We start from the raw sequence: 20,822 nt of genomic DNA, 5'->3' as shown, positions 1-20,822 counted from the left end.
GCTCTCAGGGCATAAAACTGATCCTAAAGGGAAGGCTCATCAAATATAAGGTCATGAGGCATGGTCACTCAATTTTAGAAGTGTCTTCTAAACCCAAGGAAACATGAAGCAGAGTGCCCCAAGAGTTATCTGTGGTGAACTCATCACCTGCCTTAAGAAATATCAACACCCTGACGTATGCATTCAACTGGTTTGCTTATGACTCGCGATTAATCTTATCTTCTTGGCATCTGCCTATTTGTTATCTACTCTTTATATTTTATCCTTCCATGTTTCATAAGGGATTCGCGGGAAGGAGGGAGATCCACCCGCCGGGGCACGTTCTAGAGAAAGTAAGTCAAAAGATAATGCAATGATAGCGCTCCGGCCTCTTCCAGGAGGGGCTTGGCAAAGATGGGGACAGAAATGTACAAAGAGACATCAGAAGCTGGGGCACTGTAAGGGGTTCCAAATCAGACAGCGTCGAAGTTCAAGAAGGAGAAGGTCCCTGGTTAGGAAAGCACAGGAGAAGGAATTTGGAGAAGAGTGAACAGGCCTGAAGTGGCATTGGACCAGCAGAAAATATCACAACGCAAAGTCAACGACCCCGTCCCCTGAAGCTATCGCCTGTCTTACCAGAGCCTGAAGTGCCAGCAGCGACGACACGAAAGAATCTCAGCGGCCGAAAGGTTCCCACTTCCGACTCAGCACAGCAACCGGAAGTTACGTCATCAACAAGCGCCGGGGCATGTGGAAGTTCTTCTCCGCGCCGGAAGCACGGTGTGCAGGCTCAGCCGTGGGACCGGCGCGCAAATACTCCTACAGCGCATGCGCTAGCTTGTTAGCTGCGGGCTGGAGGCGGGGCGGAAGTGGCAAGAAGTGGCTTTGGGATCGGATTGTGGGGGCGGGAGTTGGTCCACCTGGCAGTGCGCTTTGAAGTATAGAATATGAGGCTGGGTTTTGGAAACCAGCGTACCGAGGGCGGATAAAACTCTGTGATCCCTGGCTCTCCTCGCAACCTCTGTTGGGGGTCTGCTCTCTTATTTTCCCACCAGTCCTAGACCTTTTTGAAGCAGCTTCTGTTACTCTCTATTATTCAAAGGGATAACACGAACGGCAATAACAACTACAAGTTTGTTGTTATTGTTGTGCTGTCTTTGGAGCAATCTTTGGAGTGTGCTATCTTTGATTGCATTTCAGTTTTGTTATCTGTAAAGTGGAGACAGTATACATCCTGCAAGGTTGTTTTGAGATACACATAGATGGCCAGGCACAGTGGCTCCCACCTGTAATCCCAGCACTTTGGGAGGCTGAGACGGGCCGGTCACGAGGGCAAGAGATCGGGATACACATAAATAATAGAAGCAGCATAATTTTCAAGAGTTAAAAGCGCTGTGCAAGTGAAAATTAACAGATTGAGAGAAAATAGTTGCAACTCATATATCTGATAAAGGATTAATATTTAGAATATATAAAGAACTACAAGAACGAAAAACCCCCAAACAGTTCAGTTCAAAAAAAGGCAAAGGACTTGAATAGACATTTCTCCAAAGAAGATATATTCCAAGAGAATGACTATCCACTTGGTATCTGTGGGGGATTTGTTTCAGGACCCCCTTGGGTACCAAAATCTATGGATGCTCAAGTTCCTTATATAAAATGATGCAGTATTTGCATACAACCTATGCACATCCTCCTGTGTCATCCTAGAGATGACTAGGTCATCTCTAGATCACTTATAATACCTAATACAACATAAATCTAAATAGTGTTGTATTGTTTAGGGAATAATGACAAAAAGTCTGTACATGTTCAATACAGATGAAATTTATTTTGCAATATTTCCAATTCATGGTTGGTTGAATCCACAGATGCAGAGCCCACAGATATGGAAGGCCAACCGTACAAATGGTGGATAAGCATATGAAAGAGTGCTCAACATGACTAGTCTTTAGGGAAATGAAAATAAAAATCATGAGATACCACTTAATACCTACTAGGATGGCTACTATAAAAAAAAAGGAAAGTAATTGTTGGCAGATGTGGAGAAATTGAAACCCTATGCGTTGCTGCTGGCAATGTTAAATAGTCCAGGCTTTTTGGAAAAACAGTTTGATGATTCCTCAAAAAGTTAAACATAGTATAACCATATGATCAAGCAATTCCGCTTTGATATAGATGTTCAAAATAACTGAAAGCAGGAACTCAGGTACTTGTATACCTATGTTTACAGTAGCATTATTCATAATAACCAAAAGGTAGAAATAACCCAGAATGTTCATTAACAGATGAATGCATAAACAAAATATGGTATATAGCTACAGATGACTTATTCAGCCTTGAAAAAGAATGAAGTTCTGATACATGCTGAAACATTGATGAACCTTGAAAACGTTATGATAAGTGAAACGAGCCAGACAGAAGGACTAAATAGTGTATGATTCAATTTATATGTGGTACCCAGAATAGGCACATTCCTTGAGAGAGAAAGTATAATAGAGGTCACCAGGGATTGGAAGGAGAGGAGAGTGGGAGTTACTGTCTAATGGGTACCAAGTTTCTGTTTAGGATGATGAAAAAGTTCTGAAATGGGTAGTGATGATGGCTACACATTGTGGATATATTTAATGCCATTGAATGGTACACTTAAAAATAGTTAAAATGGGGTTGGGTGCAGTGGCTCATGCCTGTAATTCCAGCACTATGGGAAGCCGAGGTGGACAGATCACTGGAAGTCAGGGGTTCGAGACCAGCCTGGTCAAAATGGTGAAACCCTCTCTCTACTAAAAATACAAAAATTAGCTGAGCATGTTGATGTGCGCCTGTAATCTCAGCTACTTGGGAGGCTGAGGCAGGAGAATCGCTTGAACTTGGGAGGCAGAGGTTGCAGTGAGCTGAGATGATGCCACTGCACTAGAGTGCCTGGATGACAGAGTGAGACTCTGTCTCAAAAAAAAAAAAGGTTAAAATGGTAAATTTTAGGTTATATATCTTTTACCACACACACACAAAAAGCCCTGGGCAATCTTTGTGTGCCTACCACTGTTCTAGTTCCTAAGGATACCATAGTGAAAAAACATAAGTCTTTTCCTTCTTGGAGCTTATAATCTGGTGAGTGGGGTTGTAACAGCATTTAAAATTAATGGACACAAAATGAATCATTCAATAATATTTCTGGAATAACTGGGTAACTATCTGTATTTAAAATTGGTTACTACATTAGATCTGATGCTAAAATCAATTCAAGATGGGTCAAAGATATAAATGCGTAAAATAAAACCATAAAAATGCTAGAGGAATTCATGGGGGAACTTTTAAAAAAGGATAATTTTAAAATGGAGGAAGACTTTCTAAATAAGAAATGTAACCTAGAGGCCATAAGAGACCAGTGAATTATACTACATGCAAATAATTGTAAAGTATGCATGAAAAACTAACCAATGTGTTTTTTTAAGCAAAGTTAAAAAACACATAAAGTCGGAAAAAGACTTGCAACTAATATCACAAAAGACCTAGTTTCCCAAATATGTAAGGGGTTAGTGTAAGTCAATAAGAAAAACACCAAAGATGTGAACTTATATATCATGAGAAGGAAAAACAAATGGTTTACTCCAGTTTGTTTTTTTTTTTGAGATGGAGTTTCACTCTCGTTGTCCAGGCTAGAGTGCAATGGTGCAATCTTAGCTCACTGCAGCCTCCACCTCCCAGATTCAAGCAATTCTCCTGTCTCAGCCTTCTGAGTAGCTGGGTTTACAGGCACCCACCACCACACCCAGCTAATTTTTTGTATTTTTAGTAGAGACAGGGTTTTGCCATGTTGGCTGGGCTGGTCTCGAACTACTGGCCTCAGGTGATCCACCCGCCTTGGCCTCCCGAAGTGCTGGGATTACAGGTGTGAGTCACCACGCCTAGCCTCCAATTTTTAATAAGAAAAATGTAAACTAAAATTATAGTGAGAAGCCATTCAGGTTGGCATGATTCAAAAGTTTAATAATACACTGTTGGAACATGTATGGAGTAACAGGCACTTTTGTTTGTTGTTATTGGTAGTATATATTGGTACAATCTGGCTGGGCACAGTGGCTCACACCTGTAATCCCAGCATTTTAGGAGGTTGAGATGGGAGGATCACTTGACCCCAAGAGTTTGAGACTGGCCTGGGCAACATAGTGATACCCTGTCTCTATAAAAAAAAAAATTAAAAAATTAGCTGGATATTGTGGCACACACCTGAAATCTCAGCTACTCAGGAGGCTGAGGTGGGAGGATTGCTTGAGCCTGGGCAGTCGAGGCTGCAGTGAGCCAATGTTGTGCCACTGCACTCCAGCCTGAGCAACAGAGCAAGACCCTGTCATTCATATATATATATATATATACATATATATATACATATATATATACATATATATACACACACATATATATATATATTTGTGTGTGTGTATGTGTTTACAACTGCTATAAAGTGAAATTTGGCAATAGTTAATAAAATTACAAATGCAAATACAAGTGCTCAACAATTCAATTTATTTGTATTTGTTACAAATAGTCTTATGTATGTTCAAAATCACATTTATTGTTAGAGCTAAAACCATAAAACTATAAAAAGTATAAAAAGAAGACAGGAGAAAAATCTTTGTACTGTGGGTTTGGTAAAGATTTATTAGACATGATACCAAAAGCACAATATATAGAAGAAAAAATTGATAAAATGTACTTCAAAATTCAAACCTTTTGCACTTCAAAAGACACCATTAAGAAAAACAAACCACAGACTGGTAGAAAATATTTCCAAATCATATATCTGATAAAAGACTTATATCAAAGACATATGCAACCCAATAGTGAGAAGACAAACAAATAAGTCAACTTAAAAATGGGCAAAAGATTTGAATAGACATTTCACTAAAAATATATGAATGGTTAATAAACACATGACAGGACACTCAGCATGGTTAATCTCTAGGGAAATGCAAATTAAGACCATAATAAAATACCATATTAAACCCATAGAATGGCTATATTAAAATACAGTTACGGGCCCGGCGCGGTGGCTCACACCTGTAATCCCAGCACTTTGGGAGGTTGAGGCAGGTGGATCACCTGAGGTCAGGAATTTGAGACCAGCCTGGCCAACATGGTGAAACCCTGTCTCTACTAAATACACAAATACTAAATACACAAAAAATGAGCTGGGCGTGGTGTCACGTGCCTGTAGTCTCAGCTACTCGGGAGGCTGAGGCAAGAGAATTGCTTGAACCCAGGAGGCAGAAGTTGCAGTGAGCTGAGATTGTGCCACTGCACTCCAGCCTGGGCCACAGAGCAAGACTCCACCTCAAAAAAAAAAAAAAAAAAAAAAAAAGAAAAGAAAATGTCCTAAAGCTGGATTATGGTAATTGCTGTACAATTAGTTAAATTTACTAAAAATTTCTGAGAACAGGTGAAATCACTTAAGATGGGTGGATTTTATGGCATGTAAATTATGCTTCAATGCAATTATCTTTAAAAATGATATTTATACAATGTTAGTCATTGCAGAATTGTTGTAAGAACAAAAGATTGGAACCAACTTAAATATCCACTGATAGATAACAGGTTAAATAAATCATAGTCTATTTGTACAATATGGCTGCATTAAAAAGGAGTTCTTCATATAATGGTATGCAATAATCTCACAAGATGTATAGTTTGATATCATTTGTCTAAAAGATAGGGGAAGGGAGGATAATATGTACTTGAGAATGTGCTCATATATGCCTAGAATACCTCCAGAGAGGTATATAAGAAACTAGTTTTAAGACCAGGCATGGTGGCTGACACCTGTAATCCCAGCACTTTGGGAGGCCGAGGCGGGCGGATCACTTGAGGTCAGGAGTTCGAGACCAGCTTGGCCAACAGGGCGAAACCCCGTCTCTACTAAAAATACAAAAATTAGCCAGGTGTGGTAGTGTGTGCCTGTAATCCCAGCTGCCCGGGAGGTTGAGGCAGGAGAATCGCTTGAACCCAGGAGGCAGAGGTTGCAGTGAGCCGAGATGGTGCCACTGCACTTTAGCCTGGACGACAGAGCAAGACTGTCTCAAAAAAAAAAAAAAAAAAAAAAAAAGAGAAACTAATTTGTATCTGAAGAGGGCAACAGGGTCGCTGGGTAGCAGGGGATGGCAGTGGAGGGACATCTTTCACTGAATATTTGAGCCATGTGAATTATGACCTATACAAAAAGAAATAAAAATTACAACACAAAAAATTATATTCAAATCGAGGGGGTTATTTGATCTTTTCATTTTTCTTTTACAATTTTCCCCAATAGGTGGCGCTTCTGAAACACTGTATTTGTTTTTATTTTTATTTTATTTGAGAAAACCCCAAATTTGCTCTGATGGCCTTTCTTCTCCATTTGTCACCTCTGGGAACCTTGAGTCTAGATTTAGGGCTGAAAGTCTCTCTGCTAGGAGCTTTCCAAAATGCATTGCTTTGATTCTGGGAACTGAATAGGAGGAGAACACCTGGACTGAAAAAAGAAAAATTGCAATTTGTTCAAAAAAACCAAATAATGCTTTCAACCCTGTCTTCCTGATAGAAACTTCAGATAGATTAATTAAATCATAACTTCTGACTGATTGATTTATTGATTGGAAGGTTAATATAGGTTAGTGGTTCTTAACTAAGGGTGATTTTGCCCTGGAGGTGATGTTTGGACACATTTGGTAATGTCTGGACACATTTTTGATTGTCACACTGGACAATCTACCAGCATCTGGTGGAAGAGGCCATAACTCCTACAATGCACAGGCTAGCCCCTCATCACAAATAATTAATCAGCCCAAAATGTTGATAGTGTAGATAATGAGAAATTCTAATGTAGGTTAAGATTAATATACAGCATCTCTATGTCTTGAGGCCCTGCTCTGACAGGATTTACAGATACATAAAATTCATATTTTCCTAGGCCAAGACAATCAGTATGGCCCCATAATTTTTAGAAAAGAGTACCCCAAACCACCTCCCAATCCCTGATCCCCAGAGTCTGATCCTTATAGCCGCTTAGGGAAGGGAGCTAGACTTAGAAGCAATTGGGAGGGCGGTTGATGCAAGGGTCCTTTATTAGACTTGGCATTGAAGAACCCACCTACTCTGAGTCCTGAGTTCAATTCCTCCTCAATTGGTTTCCTTGAAGGTGGCTGTACTGGTCATCTTCTCGATCCTTGAGGGGCTGGAAAGGACAGCACAGTCATAAGTCATTTTTTCCATCCTCTATTAATTAATTTGATGCATGTTTATTGAATGTTTTTTATATGTGAGAGTTTGGAGTGGGTACTTCATGGTCCTGAGGATGGAAAGAGGACAAGGAGATGGAGGCTCTGTCTTTTTTCTTTCTCTCTCTCTCTTTTTTTTTTTTTTGAGATGGAGTCTTGCTCTGTTGCCCAGGCTGTAGTGCAGTGGCGCAATCGCAGCTCACTGCAACCTCTGCCTCCTGGGTTCAAGTGGTACTCCTGCCTCAGCCTACTGAGTAGCTGGGACTACAGGTGCACGCCACCGCGCCTGGTTAATTTTTTTTGTATTTTTAGTAGAGACAGAGTTTCATCATGTTGGCCAGGCTTGTCTCGAATTCCTGACCTCAGGTGATTCACCTGTTTTGGCTTCCCAAAGTGCTGGGATTACAGGCATGAGCCATGGCTTGTCTATAGTGAGTGCCCGGCCTGTTGAGAGTTTCTTCATCTGTCCCTCTCAGTGTGTTCTTCAACTTGTGCTCACTAGATCCTGACCTCAGTCTCTGTCAGTCCTTCTCTTTAGTTCATCTATTCTACCCAAAGTGATCTCATCATCTGGTATGCTGTTAGCAGTTTCTTACCTGTATAGAATCTTCCAAATAACATGCCCCTCAATCCCAAAGATTTACCCCCACTAATTACAGCAATGTCTGTTTTATTCTTCATCCCCTTACCTGGTAGAGCTGGTCATTGGGCAACAGAGTCTGCTTGTCTGAAGCTGCACAAAAAAAGAAACAGAATCCACACAAGGTAGAATGCATAATAAATCGGGTTATATTCACAAAATGGAATACTAAATAACAATAAGAGTTTTATATACACACAAGAGTATGGATAAAGCACATAAACATGTTGTTGAGTGAAAGAAGCTACTCACAAGAATACTTAATATATGAGTCCATTTACATAAAGAACAAAAACAAGTAAAGTTAATCCTTGTTGTTAGAAGTCAGGACAATGCTCACTCTTGAGGATGGGTAGTGGCTGGAAGTGACCACAGGAGGGGCTTCGATGGCATTGGTAATATTGTCTTTCTTAAATTATGTGCTGGCTGCGTGGGTGAATTTGCTCTGTGAATTTTTTTTTGAGCTGTATGCTTGTGATTCACTTTTCTGTATATAAGGGTTTACTTAAAATAGTTTTTTTTTTTTTTTTTTGAGATGGAGTCTCGCTCTGTCGCCCAGGCTGAAGTGCAGTTGCACCATCTCGGCTCATGCAAGCTCCGCCTCCCAGGTTCACGCCATTCTCCTGCCTCAGCCTCCAGAGTAGCTGGGACTACAGGCGCCCACCACCACGCCTGGCTAATTTTTTGTATTTTTAGTAAAGACGGGGTTTCACCGTGTTAGCCAGGATGGTCTCGATCTCCTGACCTCGTGATCTGCCCGCCTCGGCCTCCCAAAGTGTTGTGATTACAGGTGTGAGCCACTGCACCTGTTTTTTTTTTTTTTTTTTTTTGTCACAGAGGATAAATCAGTGGGAATTTTATCTTGAGACAGGTGAACATGCTGTGATAACACCACGTATCCTTTTCTCCTGTCTCAGAGAAATACAGCCTCACCCAACTATGCACATTAGCAAGAGGCACCAACTCAGTCTCTTCTATTGGGTACATAATGGTAGGAGGAAAGCTGAGGGTCTCAGGTGGTCCCATCTCTTATCTAAGAGCATTCTTTTACCTCTCGACTGGCGAACTCCATCCTGTCCAGCAATGAAGTAGACCCCAACAGCAAGGACGAAAATGCTGATGATTTCAGCAAAGAGAAAGCCAGATATGGTGGCTGCATTTAGTTCAATGCAGTTCTGACACACTGTAGGGAAAAGGAGAGACAAACCTTCAGGTTGCGAAAGTTGTTTTTCCTGGTTTGTTTTCTCCTGCCTATCTGCAATAATGCCCCTGTGGAGGGCAGCAGGCATTTTCCTCTGTGGGTGGCAGGGCAAGGGAAGATCCTTGCGCCAAAACTCAATGCATCTTGATGCTCTTCAGTCCCCCAGGATTCCTGGGGAAGCCCATGTAGTCTAACTACCAGGAAGTATCTGGAACAGAAGGAAGACTAGATGCTCTTCATGCTCCACTGCGCTCCAGTCCTCACTGCTGCTCACCTTATGATCGCCCTTGTCTCCCCAACCCCTTCATTCAACTCAGTGCTGAATTGCTCAAATCCATGGAGCCCACCCAAAGGTAAAGAAAGTTTTACAGGACTGGCTGTAGTTTTTTCAATAGGGTGAGGGAAGTATCTTACGGTATTTTAAAAGAGGCAAGCTGAAATTAAGAGAACAGGCAATAATATCACTGTTGAGGATCTATTTCCACTTTCACCCCAGATAAAAAGCTCACCAGAACAGCAAATACTGATTAATTTCACAACAAACAGACCAAAGGGGATTACATACTTCTGTAATACACTTGGAGTGGTTTTGACTTTTTCTGTGATCCTTTACACTGATACATCCCTCGAGGGTCCTTGGTATTACTTCCCAGATTCCATTTTTTTTTATTTTCAGTTAGGAAGCCTATCATCTTCCCATCTTTAAACCACGTGATATTTTTGGCTTCCGCATCACAAGTCAGAAGTACCGAACCATCTTCTTGATAGTCATACACCTTAACCAAGTGGTTTCCTGAAATGAGAAAAGCCATGGTTCTATTAAGGATCTTGCCTCTGAAATTCTCCCTGCTTCTGCATACTAGGAGATCATTAGAGTAGTGTTTCTCAAACTTTGATGTGCACATGAATCACATGGGGATCTTGTTAAAATTTCAGGTGCTATTTAGTAGTTCTGGGGAGGGGAGATTCTGCATTACTAACATGCTCTCGGGTGACGCCAATATCTGCGTCAGGGGATGAAGAATAAAAGAGACATTGCTGTAATTAGTAGGGGTAAAACTTTGGGATTTTGGGGCATGTTATTTGGAAGATACTATACAGGTAAGAAACTGCTAACAGCATACCAGATGATGAGATCACTTTAGGTAGAATAGATGAACTAAAGAGAAGGATTGACAGAGACTAAGGTCAGGATCCCAGGTGACGCCAATACCTGCTGGTTCATGGGTCACAGTTTGAGATGTGTCCCTAGCTACTAGGGTCCTGTTTCTCCTGTAAGAGACCAGTTAAATGCTTAGCTACAGGCAAGCTGCCCAGAACAGATTATGTCATGTCACTGATTTGGTTGACAATAGAGGCATCACCTATCTATCCCCATCCTTTCATTCATTCTAAACTGTTTGCTCCTGTAGGACTACTGTTGTAGGAAGCCAAATTTCCGTCAATATTCTGAGTCTGAGTATAGAAAGAAGCCATTTCTCCTACCTTTGATTGACTGAGCCAAAGTACCTGTAAAGACAGAAGAGAGATAGAGTATTAGCTGGTCATGGAGTTGTTCAGATGCTCTGAAGTATTTCCATGGTTATTTGAGGCCAAGATGAAGAAAGATTCAAATCCATGAAAATGATGGTATCTATACTTAGTTATCTGGATTGTAGACTAAATCACCCAATTGAATTCAAGGTGATAATAAATAATTTGTCTCATCTTTGTCCTGGTATCCTGGGAGGGTGTTTCTAACCCTTGGAATTTCATGAGTGACAGGAGTGGCTTTGTTATCTGTGGTGGACCCTTAGACCATACCTGAGTTTATGTATGGCAATGACTCAGGATGGTGCTGGTCAAGACCAACCATATGGTAAGAGGATTGCAGCTTTGAAACTAGTGATATCAGCCCCAGGAAGGGATCCTAGAGATTGATATCAGTCAAGTGGCCAATGATTCAATCAATCATGCCTATGTAAAGACACCTCAATAAAAACTTGGTGGAGCTTCCTGGTTGGTGAACCCATCAATGTGCTGGCAGAGTGTGGGAGAGTGCTGGGGGCGATGTGTTCTAATTCCACGGGGAGAGGGCACGGAGGCTCTGTGTTCATTACCCTCCTAGGCCTTTCCCTTTTCATTTAGCTGGTTCTGATTTTATTTTTTAATAAAACTGAAATAGGAAGTACAGCACTTTCTTAAGTTCTGTGAGTTATTCTAGCAAATTATCAGTGCGGAAGGTCATGGGAATCCTTAAGACTGTAGGCAGTTTGTCAGAAGTGTGAGTAGTCTGGGGTACCCTGAACTTGCAGCTGGCATTTAAAGTGAGGGCAATCTGGTTGGGAATCATGCTCTTAACCTGTAGGGTCTGACACTAATTTGGGGGGTTAGCATCAGGATTGTACTGTAGTATGTGTAAGTAAGGATATTGCCTATCCAGTCCAGAACACTCTGCTTCTTGAGCAGCTAATGCCCTGGCAAGGAGTAGGTGTGCACTATCCAAAGCCTTTAGGCTGAGTTCCTTATAAAATATTCAGCCTTGGTGATCCTTTTCTTGTAAAAACCCTGGATGTCCCAGGGAAGCTGGCTTTTCAATTAGTCCTCAAATCTGTCTCAAAACTCAGAGTTGACCGGCAGCAGTGGCTTACACCTATAATCCCAGCACTTTGGGACGCTGAGGTGGGCAGATTGCTTGAGCCCAGGAGTTAGACACCAGCCTGGACAACATGGCGAAACCCTGTCTCTACAAAAAATACAAAAAAATTAGCTGGGCGTGGTGGTATGCACCTGTAGTCCCAGCTACTCAGGAGGCTGAAGTGGGAGGAACAGTTGAGCCTGGGAGGTGGAGGTTGCAGTGAGCCGAGATTGCACCACTGCACTCCAGCCTAGGTGTTAAAGCTGTCTCAAAAAAACAAAAACAAACAAACAAACAAACAGGCAAACAAAACCTTAGGGTAGTGGAGTTGCATGGTAGACATACTACAGAGATCTGGCACTTGAATTCAATTCAATTAGATTTAATCCAAACATTTAACGAGCACTATTATGACCTAAAATAATTAGATATTATGAAAGAAAAGAGTGCTGATATGAAGAATCAACTGCTGCTTCCAAAGTTTATGATGAAGTGAAAAAATTAAAACATACATGCAATTAATTGAATAGAACGTATACATTATCTTTTAGTGCTTATATGACTGCATATGAAAAAAGGGTAGAAGCTATTAATTTTGTCCAAGGGTGAGGGTCAGGGAAAGCTTAATAGAGGAAATGACATTTGTCTGGGCCTTGAAGAGTAAGCAGGAATATACCAGATAGAGAAAGGCATTCTGGGTAGAAAGAATAGCTGAATAAGATGCAGCTTTGGAAAAGGACAAGAGAGGTAGTGTAGCTAGAGGTGGAGTGTGTGTGATAGGGAGAGGCGGTCATGAGTCAAAGTATAATGGAAATAAAAGAAGTGAACTGTCTTAGAACCTCATGCAGGTGGGATTATTTTTGAACAGTATCCAGTGCAGTGCCTGGAACATGGTAGGAACTTTATTTGTTGAATGAATGTGCAAATGAATAAATGAGCAAATGGGAGAAAAGGCAAGACAAACAGTTAAAGAGGTTTCTAACTAGTTCTTCTCCTGACCACCTGGTCAGAAGACCAAGAGAAGACAGAGACCCCTCATTCTAAATTGGATTCAGGGAAGGAGATTGCACTGATCGTTGACATAGTGTTTTTTTGTTTTTTTTTTGAGACATCTTTTTTTTTTTCCTTGCTCTGTCACTCAGGCTGAAGTGCAGTGGTGTGATCATGGCTCACTGCAGCCTCGAGCTCCTGGGCTCAAGCAATCCTCCCACTTCAGCCTCCCAAGTAGCTGGCATAAGTGTATGCCAACATGCCTGGCTAATTTTTGTAGTTTTTGTAGACACAGGGTATCCCTATTTTGCCCAGGTTGGTCTTGAACTCCTGGGCTCAAATTATCCTCCTTCCCTAGCCTCCCAAAGTGTTGGGATTATAGCCATGAGCCACTGTGCCTGGCTGATTGACATCTTTTAATGTGAGTGAGGTTTCCTTTTAGGACTTAAGAGGTCATATAGCCACATTTCTTTTTTTTTGTTTTGTTTTTTTGAGATGGAGTCTCACTCTGTCGCCCAGGCTGGAGTGCAGTGGCACCGTGTTGGCTCACTGCAACCTCCATCTCCTGGGTTCAAGCAATTCTCCTGCCTCAGCCTCCTGAGTAGCTGGGATTACAGGCACCCACCACCACGCCCCGCTAATTTAAAAAATATTTTTAGTAGAGATGGGGTTTCACCATGTTGACCAGGATGGTCTCGAACTCCTGACCTCAGGTGATCCACCTGCCTCGACCTCCCAAAGTGCTGGGATTACAGACGTGAGCCACCATGCCCGTCCCTGCCACATTTCTGGATTGGCTGGCATGAGAACTCCCAGACAGTGGAGGAGTTGTTCAAGTACACATAGCTCATTGGTGTCCAAGCTGGATCCAGAGCTCAGGTTTTCTACTGCTCAACTCAATGCTCTTTCCACGATATGCAGCCACCTCACCCAGGCTTGAGAGTTGCTCCTCAACCTGTGTTGTCTTTAGCTGACTTTTCCTCCCATTTCTCTCAGAAATAATTCTATTCTAAACTCTCACTGTCCTCTTCAAGTCTCCCAACCAGTCATCACCCAGCTCAGTTTCAGCAGGTGGCATTGCCTCCCACCTGGATTTTTTAGAACATGGAAGTTGTTATTGTCCTTTCTCCTTTAGCTTCCTTTCCCTTTATAAACCTATCTGTGGCCAGCACCGTTTGCACTTCCTTTCTCCAGGTCTTAGAGGGTAACATTGCCTTCCCCTCTGTGCTCTTGACCCCACTCTTGACTCTGTCCTTCCACCATCAACTCCAGGACCTTGCTGTACTCATCATCTTCTCCTTTAGCCTAGAAATGTGCTCAAGTTTCTCTCATCCTCAAAAACATTTATTCTTAGACTCTACTTCCTCCTCTACCTACCACCCAGTCTTTTCTCCCTCCTTATCCAAATTTCCTTAAAGAAGAGTCTACATTTGCTGGCCTCATTACCTGACCTTCACCTTCTACCAATTTTCGCTTGGCTTCCACTCACAATGCCCTGCTGAAACTGTGCTGAATCACCGATCATGCGCATTCTGCCACATCCCACAGACTTAAACTTTTAAATATATGCCTATATTAGCGGGCTTTCTTTAACATTTTATACTCTTGGTAATTCTCTCCTTCTAGAAGCTCTCTACTCCCTTGGTTTCCAAGGTAGTGCATATATTTGATTATTTCAGCTCTTTGATTCTCCTTTTATCTCTTTCCTGGAATGTTTTTTTTTTCTCTAACTGCCCCTTAAAATTGGTGCCCTCACTGTTCCATCTTCAGCCCCCTCTTCCTCACATAGTACTTATGTGACTTCAGCAAATTCCATGGTTTTAACTTTCCCAGTATGTCCAGACTCCAGGCATCAACCCAGTTCATCCACTTCCTATTGGATATTTCCAATGGAGTAGTCATGCAGGCACCCATACTGTACCGTACACTCAGTCTGGCACCATGAAAACTAATTTCTCCAATAAGACTATGAGTTCTGTAGAGCGTAAGTGTTTTATTCATTTTTATTTCCTCATGGCGTATCACATATTAGGGTCTCACCCATCTTTGTTGACCAATTGGCCAACTGCCCAACTGAGTGAATGAACATTTCATAGGTTGACTGCTAGCCCCCAGCTCTGAAGTAGGGAACATATACTTTTTCCTTTTATTTTCTTGGCCTATGCCCTTTTGGGCTGCATTCAAATCTAAGATGGTGGTAACAGGGTCCTCTCTTCAGCCAGTTAAGTACTCTGCATTTTTCAGAGACAAGGATTCCTTCTCCTCCATGGGACACTGTTTCTCTCTAGCAGAGAACAGTTAAGAGGCTCCATTTTGCCCTTTGAACTCTAAGGTGACAGCAGAGGTAGGCTGAAGGTCAGGGATCCCAATATTCCTGCCTCACCAGTGATGGGCTCTTCCCTTGAGCCCTTCCCCAGGCTGCCAGACCCCTAGTAGGCCCTTACCTTGAAGAAGAATGATAGCCAGGATGAGGACAGCCAGGCCCTTCCCCTGTTCCATGTCAGTCTCTGTCCTCTGGCAAAAGCGCGGAGCAGCCCTTAGCAGCCAGCCAGCCAGCCTGTGCAGCAGCTAGACTGGCTCCGCCCATCACCGTTGGGGCTGGGGCCCTTGAGAGAAGGCAAGAACCCAGAGCCTCCACCCTCTGCTGCAAGCGTGGGCAGCAGGGGCCTCAGCAGGGCTGCAGGTGCAGATGCCTTTTGTTTTTCCGTTAAGGAGGGTGGAGGTGGTGGGGAAGGAGAGGGAGAGAGTGCTGGATTCCCACTCAGAGACTCATCTTGCACAGGGAACCGCAATGGATGCTGGGTGGGAGATGGTCCTGGGACCATTTCTTCATGAGGGAGATAAATGTCCCTGTCATTAGTTTTTAGGATTGCAGCCAGTTGTTACTCGTTGCTAGTTGTTGTTGCTATAGGTAATGAATTTAGGAAGGACTCTCAGCTGCTTGGGGCTGGACCTCCGAATGGAAAGCCACCTCAGTCCAGGCCTTCATTCAGGAATTTTTTTCACTTTTTTTTTCTTTTTCTTTTTTGAGACAGTCTCACTTTGTTGCCCAGGCTGGAGTGCAGTGGTGCTATCTCAGCTCACTGCAACCTCCACCTCCTGGGTTCAAGCGATTCTCCTGCCTCAGCCTCCTGAGTAGCTGAGATTACAGGTGCGTGCCACCAAGCCTGGCTAAATTTTGTATTTTTAGTAGAGACGGGGTTTCACCTTGTTGGTCAGGCTGGTCTCGAACTCCTGACCTTGTGATCCATCTGCCTCAGCCTCCCAAAGTGTTGGGATTACAGGTGTGAGACACGGCACCTGGCTTCACTATTCTTTTGAGATCATGAAAGAGGCGCCTGGAAGGGAATAGGTGGAACAATTCTGAGGACAGGCCAGCACATTTTCAGGGGCCAGAGCCCAGACTGAATGTCCAGGATCTCAGGACCCTGTCTCCCTCAGCCAGTCAGTCAGTGAGCCAACAAAAATGTGCAGAGCTCCCGTTATGTGCCAGGCACAAGATACAGCAGTGAGCAAGACAGGCATGACTCTGTCCCCAGGTAAGTGACAGTCTAACTGCAGCAGTGTGAAGAGTTTCAGATCCTCGTAGGCCACCGGGGAAAAAGGTCCATTTGTCTCACTGGGAGGCTCAATATTGCCTGTCAGTCAATTATATTATTATTAATAACTACCCCTTATTGAGCACATATGATGTGTGAGGCACCATGCAAACATCTTGTTTGAATCCTTATAATGGTACTAATGGAATAAGACTCTGAAAAATTTTATGGCTGGCCCAGGCCCCACAGGTAGGCAGTATTGGACCCAGGATTCAAATCTCTGGCTGGGGTCTCTAAAGCCCAACCTCCCACTGACAAGAAGCTGCTAGATCTGGTGTCCCTGGCTGCCTAGTGAAAGGTCCTGAGAAAGATCAGCCTCCATGAGAAATCTAGCTGCTACAGCTTGTGCTATGGGGCCAACGGCTTCTTTCAAGGGGCTTTGAGATGTGGCAGTTTTTAGGTTGTGCGTAAATGTGGTTGCATTGTCAATAGGGACGCTACAGTTCAGGCCACCTTTTCCATATTCTCTGCCAGCTCCCTGCTCAGAGGTAGAGCAATTTACACCGCTTCCTTCCTACCCTACCCCTAGCCCACCCCCACCCTGACAATTTCCCATCATCAACGGCAGAAAGCAGAGAAGCAGACATCTTCTAGTTCCTCCCCCACTCTCCTCTTTCCGGTACCTGTGAGTCAGCTAGGGGAGGGCAGCTCTCACCCAGGCTGATAGTTCGGTGACCTGGCTTTATCTACTGGATGAGTTCTGCTGGGAGATGGAACATAGCACGTTTCTGTCTGGCCTGGTACTGGCTACCCTTCTCTCCCAAGGTAAGGCTACTCCAGGTGGGTGGGGGAAGGGACCTGAGAGGGACATTACTGATGGCAGTGAAGCCCACTTGAAAGTGTTTCTTGCCAGGCACAGTGGCTCACACCAGTAATCCCAGAGCTTTGGGAGGCTGAAGTGGGAGGATCCTTTGAGGCCAGGAGTTTGAGACCAGTCTGAGCAACACGATGAGACTCTATCTTTTGTAAAACAAAAGAATTAGCCAGGCGTGGTGGTGCACAACTGTAGTCCCAGCTACTTGAGAGGCTGAGGCAGGAGGGGCACTTGAGCCCGGGATTTCAAGGCTTCAGTGAGCTGTGATCATGCCACTGCCCTCCAACCTGGGTGACCCTGCGAGACCTTATCTCAAAAGAAAAAAAAAAAAAAAGTGCTTCTCGGTGCTAGCTTCAATTCACCAGGCACCCCAGGGGTGTCAGGAGGGCAGGGGCAGGATGTAGCATAGAGTCTGGGAAACAGGCTCTTGGCTTTGACTGGCTCCAGCCACGGGTGCATGTGGGCCTGGAATGTCTCTCAGCAGGCCTTAGGCCAGAGATCTGTAGAAAATAGCTCAGTATGTATGTACCTGAATCTGGGACTGGCCATGGGAGCACAGCTTCCTGCACTACTCCTTTTAGGGTTGATGGCTTCTGGAACCAGGACTCTTGTTTGTTTGGCTATGATTATGTCACCCCTGGAGGCATGTCCTAGCACTCATGTGAATGCTTTAAGAGAAGTTAACTTTAGGTTGAGCAGGAGGGAGGGAAGATTTGAGGGGTTGTTACATGGGAGGATTTTAACTCATCTCAGTTTGCCAATTTCAGTTTTAAAATGGAAAGTCCCATGTCCCAGGAATCCCTTCATTGCTAAGCAAACTGTGTCCAATGGTCACCTAATAGTCGGCTGCACTAGGACACTCAGGATTTCCACTGGAGACAGATCCCTGAAGAGGACGCGACTGTAGGATGTGAAGCATTTGATGTGCATGTGTCTCCCTGAGTATACACGCATATACTTCCAACCTGCTTCAGAAGTGTGAGCAACAGCTATTTCAGGGTTTTCTAGAAGATGCTCTTGTATCCAAATTTGGGACTGAGTGTGAAGCCCAGGATGAATGAATGTAGACTCCACTTTTCCCTGTGTTTGGAGGCATAGACTGTAGTGCCTCTGTGACCTGTGGAGATGTGCTCAGGCTGTCAGAGGAACTCGCTGCATCTGGAATGTTGCTGCACTCACCTCTAGCCCTAAAAGTCTCCCACAAGACTTGACTTGTGAGGAGCTCTAGGGATGGATTCAATAAAATTTTTTTCCTGTTCTCCTCCTCCTAACCAAGGGTGGAAAACTGTACATGGGATTTGCTCTGGTCCCGTTCTGGACCACTTGGCTGATAATTCAGGGGCTGGTAAACCAGCTGGTCTCCACCCACAGCCATCCCTGGCCCTGGGAAAGGCTTCAGTATTGACAGCCCCGCTTTCTTGGTTGTTAATGGAGCAGGGGCAATGAGGAAGGATGAGGATAAGAAGCTGAAGTGGGAGTGTTGTAGATGGCTGGGAAGTAGAATTAGATGTTTCCTTGAAGAAAAAATGCAGACATTTCCAACCGAGGCATGTTCTTCTGTCTTTCCATGTCTTCTGGGTGCTTCAGTGGTCCATGCTCCCCCTATTCCTCATCAGCGGTCTGGATTCATTTCCAGGAAGGTACTTGGGTCAACCCTGCTCTGAGGGGTCCTCTTTTGCACCAAGGCCCCAAGACCTGTCCTCTGCTTGAATGGCATCCTCATGTCCCCCTTGACCCCTGCAGTTGGTGGGGAACTTTCTGAAGGCTTTTTCTTGTGACTTCTGTCTCTCTTGATGGAAACCATAAACTGTCCAGGACCAGGAAAATGGTCTCTGTTAAGTATGAGCTTCCGCAGAACAAAGGGCTTGGTGCAGACCAAAGAGCTGTCTCCAATTGTGATATTTTTTTCCCCTTTAGTGAGCCCTTTCAAGATAACTGTAGAGGAACTTGAGGACAGAGTGTTTGTGAATTGCAATACCAGCATCATGTGGGTAGAGGGAACAGTGGGAACACTGCTCTCAGACGTTACAAGACTGGACCTGGGAAAACGCATCCTGGACCCACGAGGAATATATACATGTAATGGGACAGATATATACAAGGACAAAGAATCTACCGTGCAAGTTCATTATCGAAGTACGTGCTTCCTGAACCCTTTGGGTTGGAATGGATAGGGCTTCTGGATGTGAGAACTTTCTGGCTAGAGAGGGATATGGTGAACCCATCTGTTCTCTAAACAAAGTGAGGTCACTATTGTAATGGTACAAGCCAGATTTGGGGACCTTCAAAGTGGAAGAGGGAGCTTAACTCAGCAAGACAGAGCAGTAGGGGTCATGTTACTGCAGCCTTGGTTGGGTGAGAGGTTTGGCCCACCACCTTGTTCAAGGTCCCACAAAGGTGAGATTACTTCTTGGCTCTTCCCAGGGATTCCTTAGGATGCAGGGTGGAGGAAGGTGTGGCAAGCCCATCACCAGGCCTTTCTCCCAGAGTCTTATTGAGGTTTGGGTTTTGGCATGAGAGATCTAAGGGTTGACCTAGGAGGCAGAGGATGGTTCCCTGATCTTAAAGGCTCTCAACCTCTCCTCTCTCCTCCCTTCCCCCACAGTGTGCCAGAGCTGTGTGGAGCTGGATCCAGCCACCGTGGCTGGCATCATTGTCACTGATGTCATTGCCACTCTGCTCCTTGCTTTGGGAGTCTTCTGCTTTGCTGGACATGAGACTGGAAGGCTGTCTGGGGGTTAGTGGAAGAGCAGAGCGTGTGTGTGTGTGTGTGTGTGTGTGTGTGTGTGTGTGTGTGTGTGTACCAGTGAGCTTATGCTCCAGCTAAGGAATGGGGCTGGTGGTAGGTTTAGTCTCAGCTGGGAGTTACTCTTACAATCTCCTAAAGACTCCTAGAACTTTGACTGTTGAAAGAACCTGTGTGTTCATATCACTCATGCAGACTTCTGAGGGTGTGGGAGGGTGGATCTCACTGTCCCATCTGCTAGGCCATTGATGTCTCTCTCTGGTTCTTCTAGCTGCCGACACACAAGTTCTGTTGAGGAATGACCAGGTCTATCAGGTGAGCCTTGAGGGGAAGGAGGCAGGAATGAAGGGAGGGTGAGTGGGGATAGAGAGGCTGACACCGAATGCTGTTTGCACATGGGAAGGGTCCTACTGGGGAGTTCATCGCTGGGTGTGACTGGAGAGGTCAGGCAGGAGCTCTCATCGTCCGGGCCTGCTGGGGCCCTTCCTTGAAGAGTTCTAACCCTGCCTCCTGACCATTTGCTCTTCTCCTCTCTTAGCCCCTCCGAGATCGAGATGATGCTCAGTACAGCCGCCTTGGAGGAAACTGGGCTCGGAACAAGTGAACCTGAGACTGGTGGCTTCTAGAAGCATCCATTACCAACTGTACCTTCCCTTCTTGCTCAGCCAATAAATATATCCTCTTTCACTCAGCAGGTGCCTGGACTTCTTAAGGCTCCTGGGCAAGGCATGGGAGTTGTCCTGACTTGCCTGGGATCTCGCCCTCCTACCTACCTGTTCCTTCCTTCATCTCCTTCCTTCCTCTGCCCCACACAGACAGTGTGTTGGGCAGTCTCTCGCCACATCCTGGCTGTCTGGTGTTTCTAGTCCACAGGGCTCCCTGGGTGAAGGGTCTGCGCCACCACGTTCCCACAGCTACTTGTTGACTCCAGTCCCTATCACAACCCTTTTAGGGTTTTGGCTGCCTCATCCAGCCGAGGGCAG

At 44.4% G+C, this 20,822-nt stretch overlaps 3 protein-coding genes across 24 annotated transcripts in view; 1 reads left to right on the top strand and 2 right to left on the bottom strand.

The window, feature by feature from the left end:
- UBE4A (ubiquitination factor E4A) overlaps window positions 1-748 on the bottom strand; it is a 40,425-nt gene extending 39,677 nt beyond the window's left edge. For 5 of the 12 annotated variants that reach the window (XM_063672128.1, XM_054439449.2, XM_063672132.1 and 2 more), the window contains exon 1: window positions 616-748. The gene's annotated coding sequence lies outside the window, so the exon portion shown is untranslated. The remainder of the gene's footprint in view (window positions 1-615) is intronic. The other 7 variants (XM_063672129.1, XM_054439450.2, XM_063672134.1 and 4 more) reach the window with 4 other exon arrangements.
- The window catches only part of LOC129007971 (T-cell surface glycoprotein CD3 delta chain), a 35,188-nt gene extending 14,537 nt beyond the window's left edge, over window positions 1-20,651 (top strand). For 2 of the 9 annotated variants that reach the window (XM_054439455.2, XM_054439452.2), the window contains 6 exons: window positions 7,929-7,997; window positions 9,232-9,426; window positions 19,011-19,229; window positions 19,699-19,830; window positions 20,111-20,154; window positions 20,378-20,525. In XM_054439455.2, coding sequence (XP_054295430.2) covers window positions 9,303-9,426; window positions 19,011-19,229; window positions 19,699-19,830; window positions 20,111-20,154; window positions 20,378-20,443 — 585 coding nt within the window. In that variant the 5' untranslated portion in view covers window positions 7,929-7,997; window positions 9,232-9,302 and the 3' untranslated portion in view covers window positions 20,444-20,525. Of the gene's footprint in view, window positions 1-698; window positions 2,951-7,928; window positions 7,998-9,231; window positions 9,427-16,868; window positions 17,045-17,792; window positions 18,072-18,680; window positions 18,734-19,010; window positions 19,230-19,698; window positions 19,831-20,110; window positions 20,155-20,377 lie in introns of those variants that run through there. The other 7 variants (XM_063672138.1, XM_054439451.2, XM_063672139.1 and 4 more) reach the window with 7 other exon arrangements.
- On the bottom strand, window positions 4,490-20,789 carry LOC129007973 (T-cell surface glycoprotein CD3 gamma chain). Of its 3 annotated transcripts, none has more exons than XM_054439460.1 (7): window positions 15,125-15,754; window positions 10,559-10,582; window positions 9,639-9,866; window positions 8,924-9,055; window positions 7,922-7,965; window positions 7,106-7,189; window positions 4,490-6,487 (listed from the first exon to the last, which is right to left on the bottom strand). In XM_054439460.1, the coding sequence occupies exons 1-6, from the start codon at window positions 15,177-15,179 to the stop codon at window positions 7,124-7,126; spliced, it is 549 nt and encodes a 182-aa protein (XP_054295435.1). In that variant the 5' UTR covers window positions 15,180-15,754; the 3' UTR covers window positions 4,490-6,487; window positions 7,106-7,123. The 3 variants fall into 3 exon arrangements, with proteins under 3 accessions (XP_054295435.1, XP_054295436.1, XP_054295434.1); XM_054439461.2 differs by lacking the exon at window positions 15,125-15,754 and adding an exon at window positions 20,613-20,789 and having other exon boundaries at window positions 5,311-6,487; XM_054439459.1 differs by having other exon boundaries at window positions 5,311-6,187; window positions 15,125-15,233.
- Window positions 20,790-20,822: the final 33 nt, after the last annotated feature.

This window comes from Pongo pygmaeus, chromosome 9 (assembly GCF_028885625.2).
Source record: "Pongo pygmaeus isolate AG05252 chromosome 9, NHGRI_mPonPyg2-v2.0_pri, whole genome shotgun sequence".
NCBI classification, from domain to species: domain Eukaryota; kingdom Metazoa; phylum Chordata; class Mammalia; order Primates; family Hominidae; genus Pongo; species Pongo pygmaeus.
The sequence above is the reverse complement of the archived record's forward strand: the minus strand, read 5'-3'. Positions and strand labels throughout refer to the sequence as shown.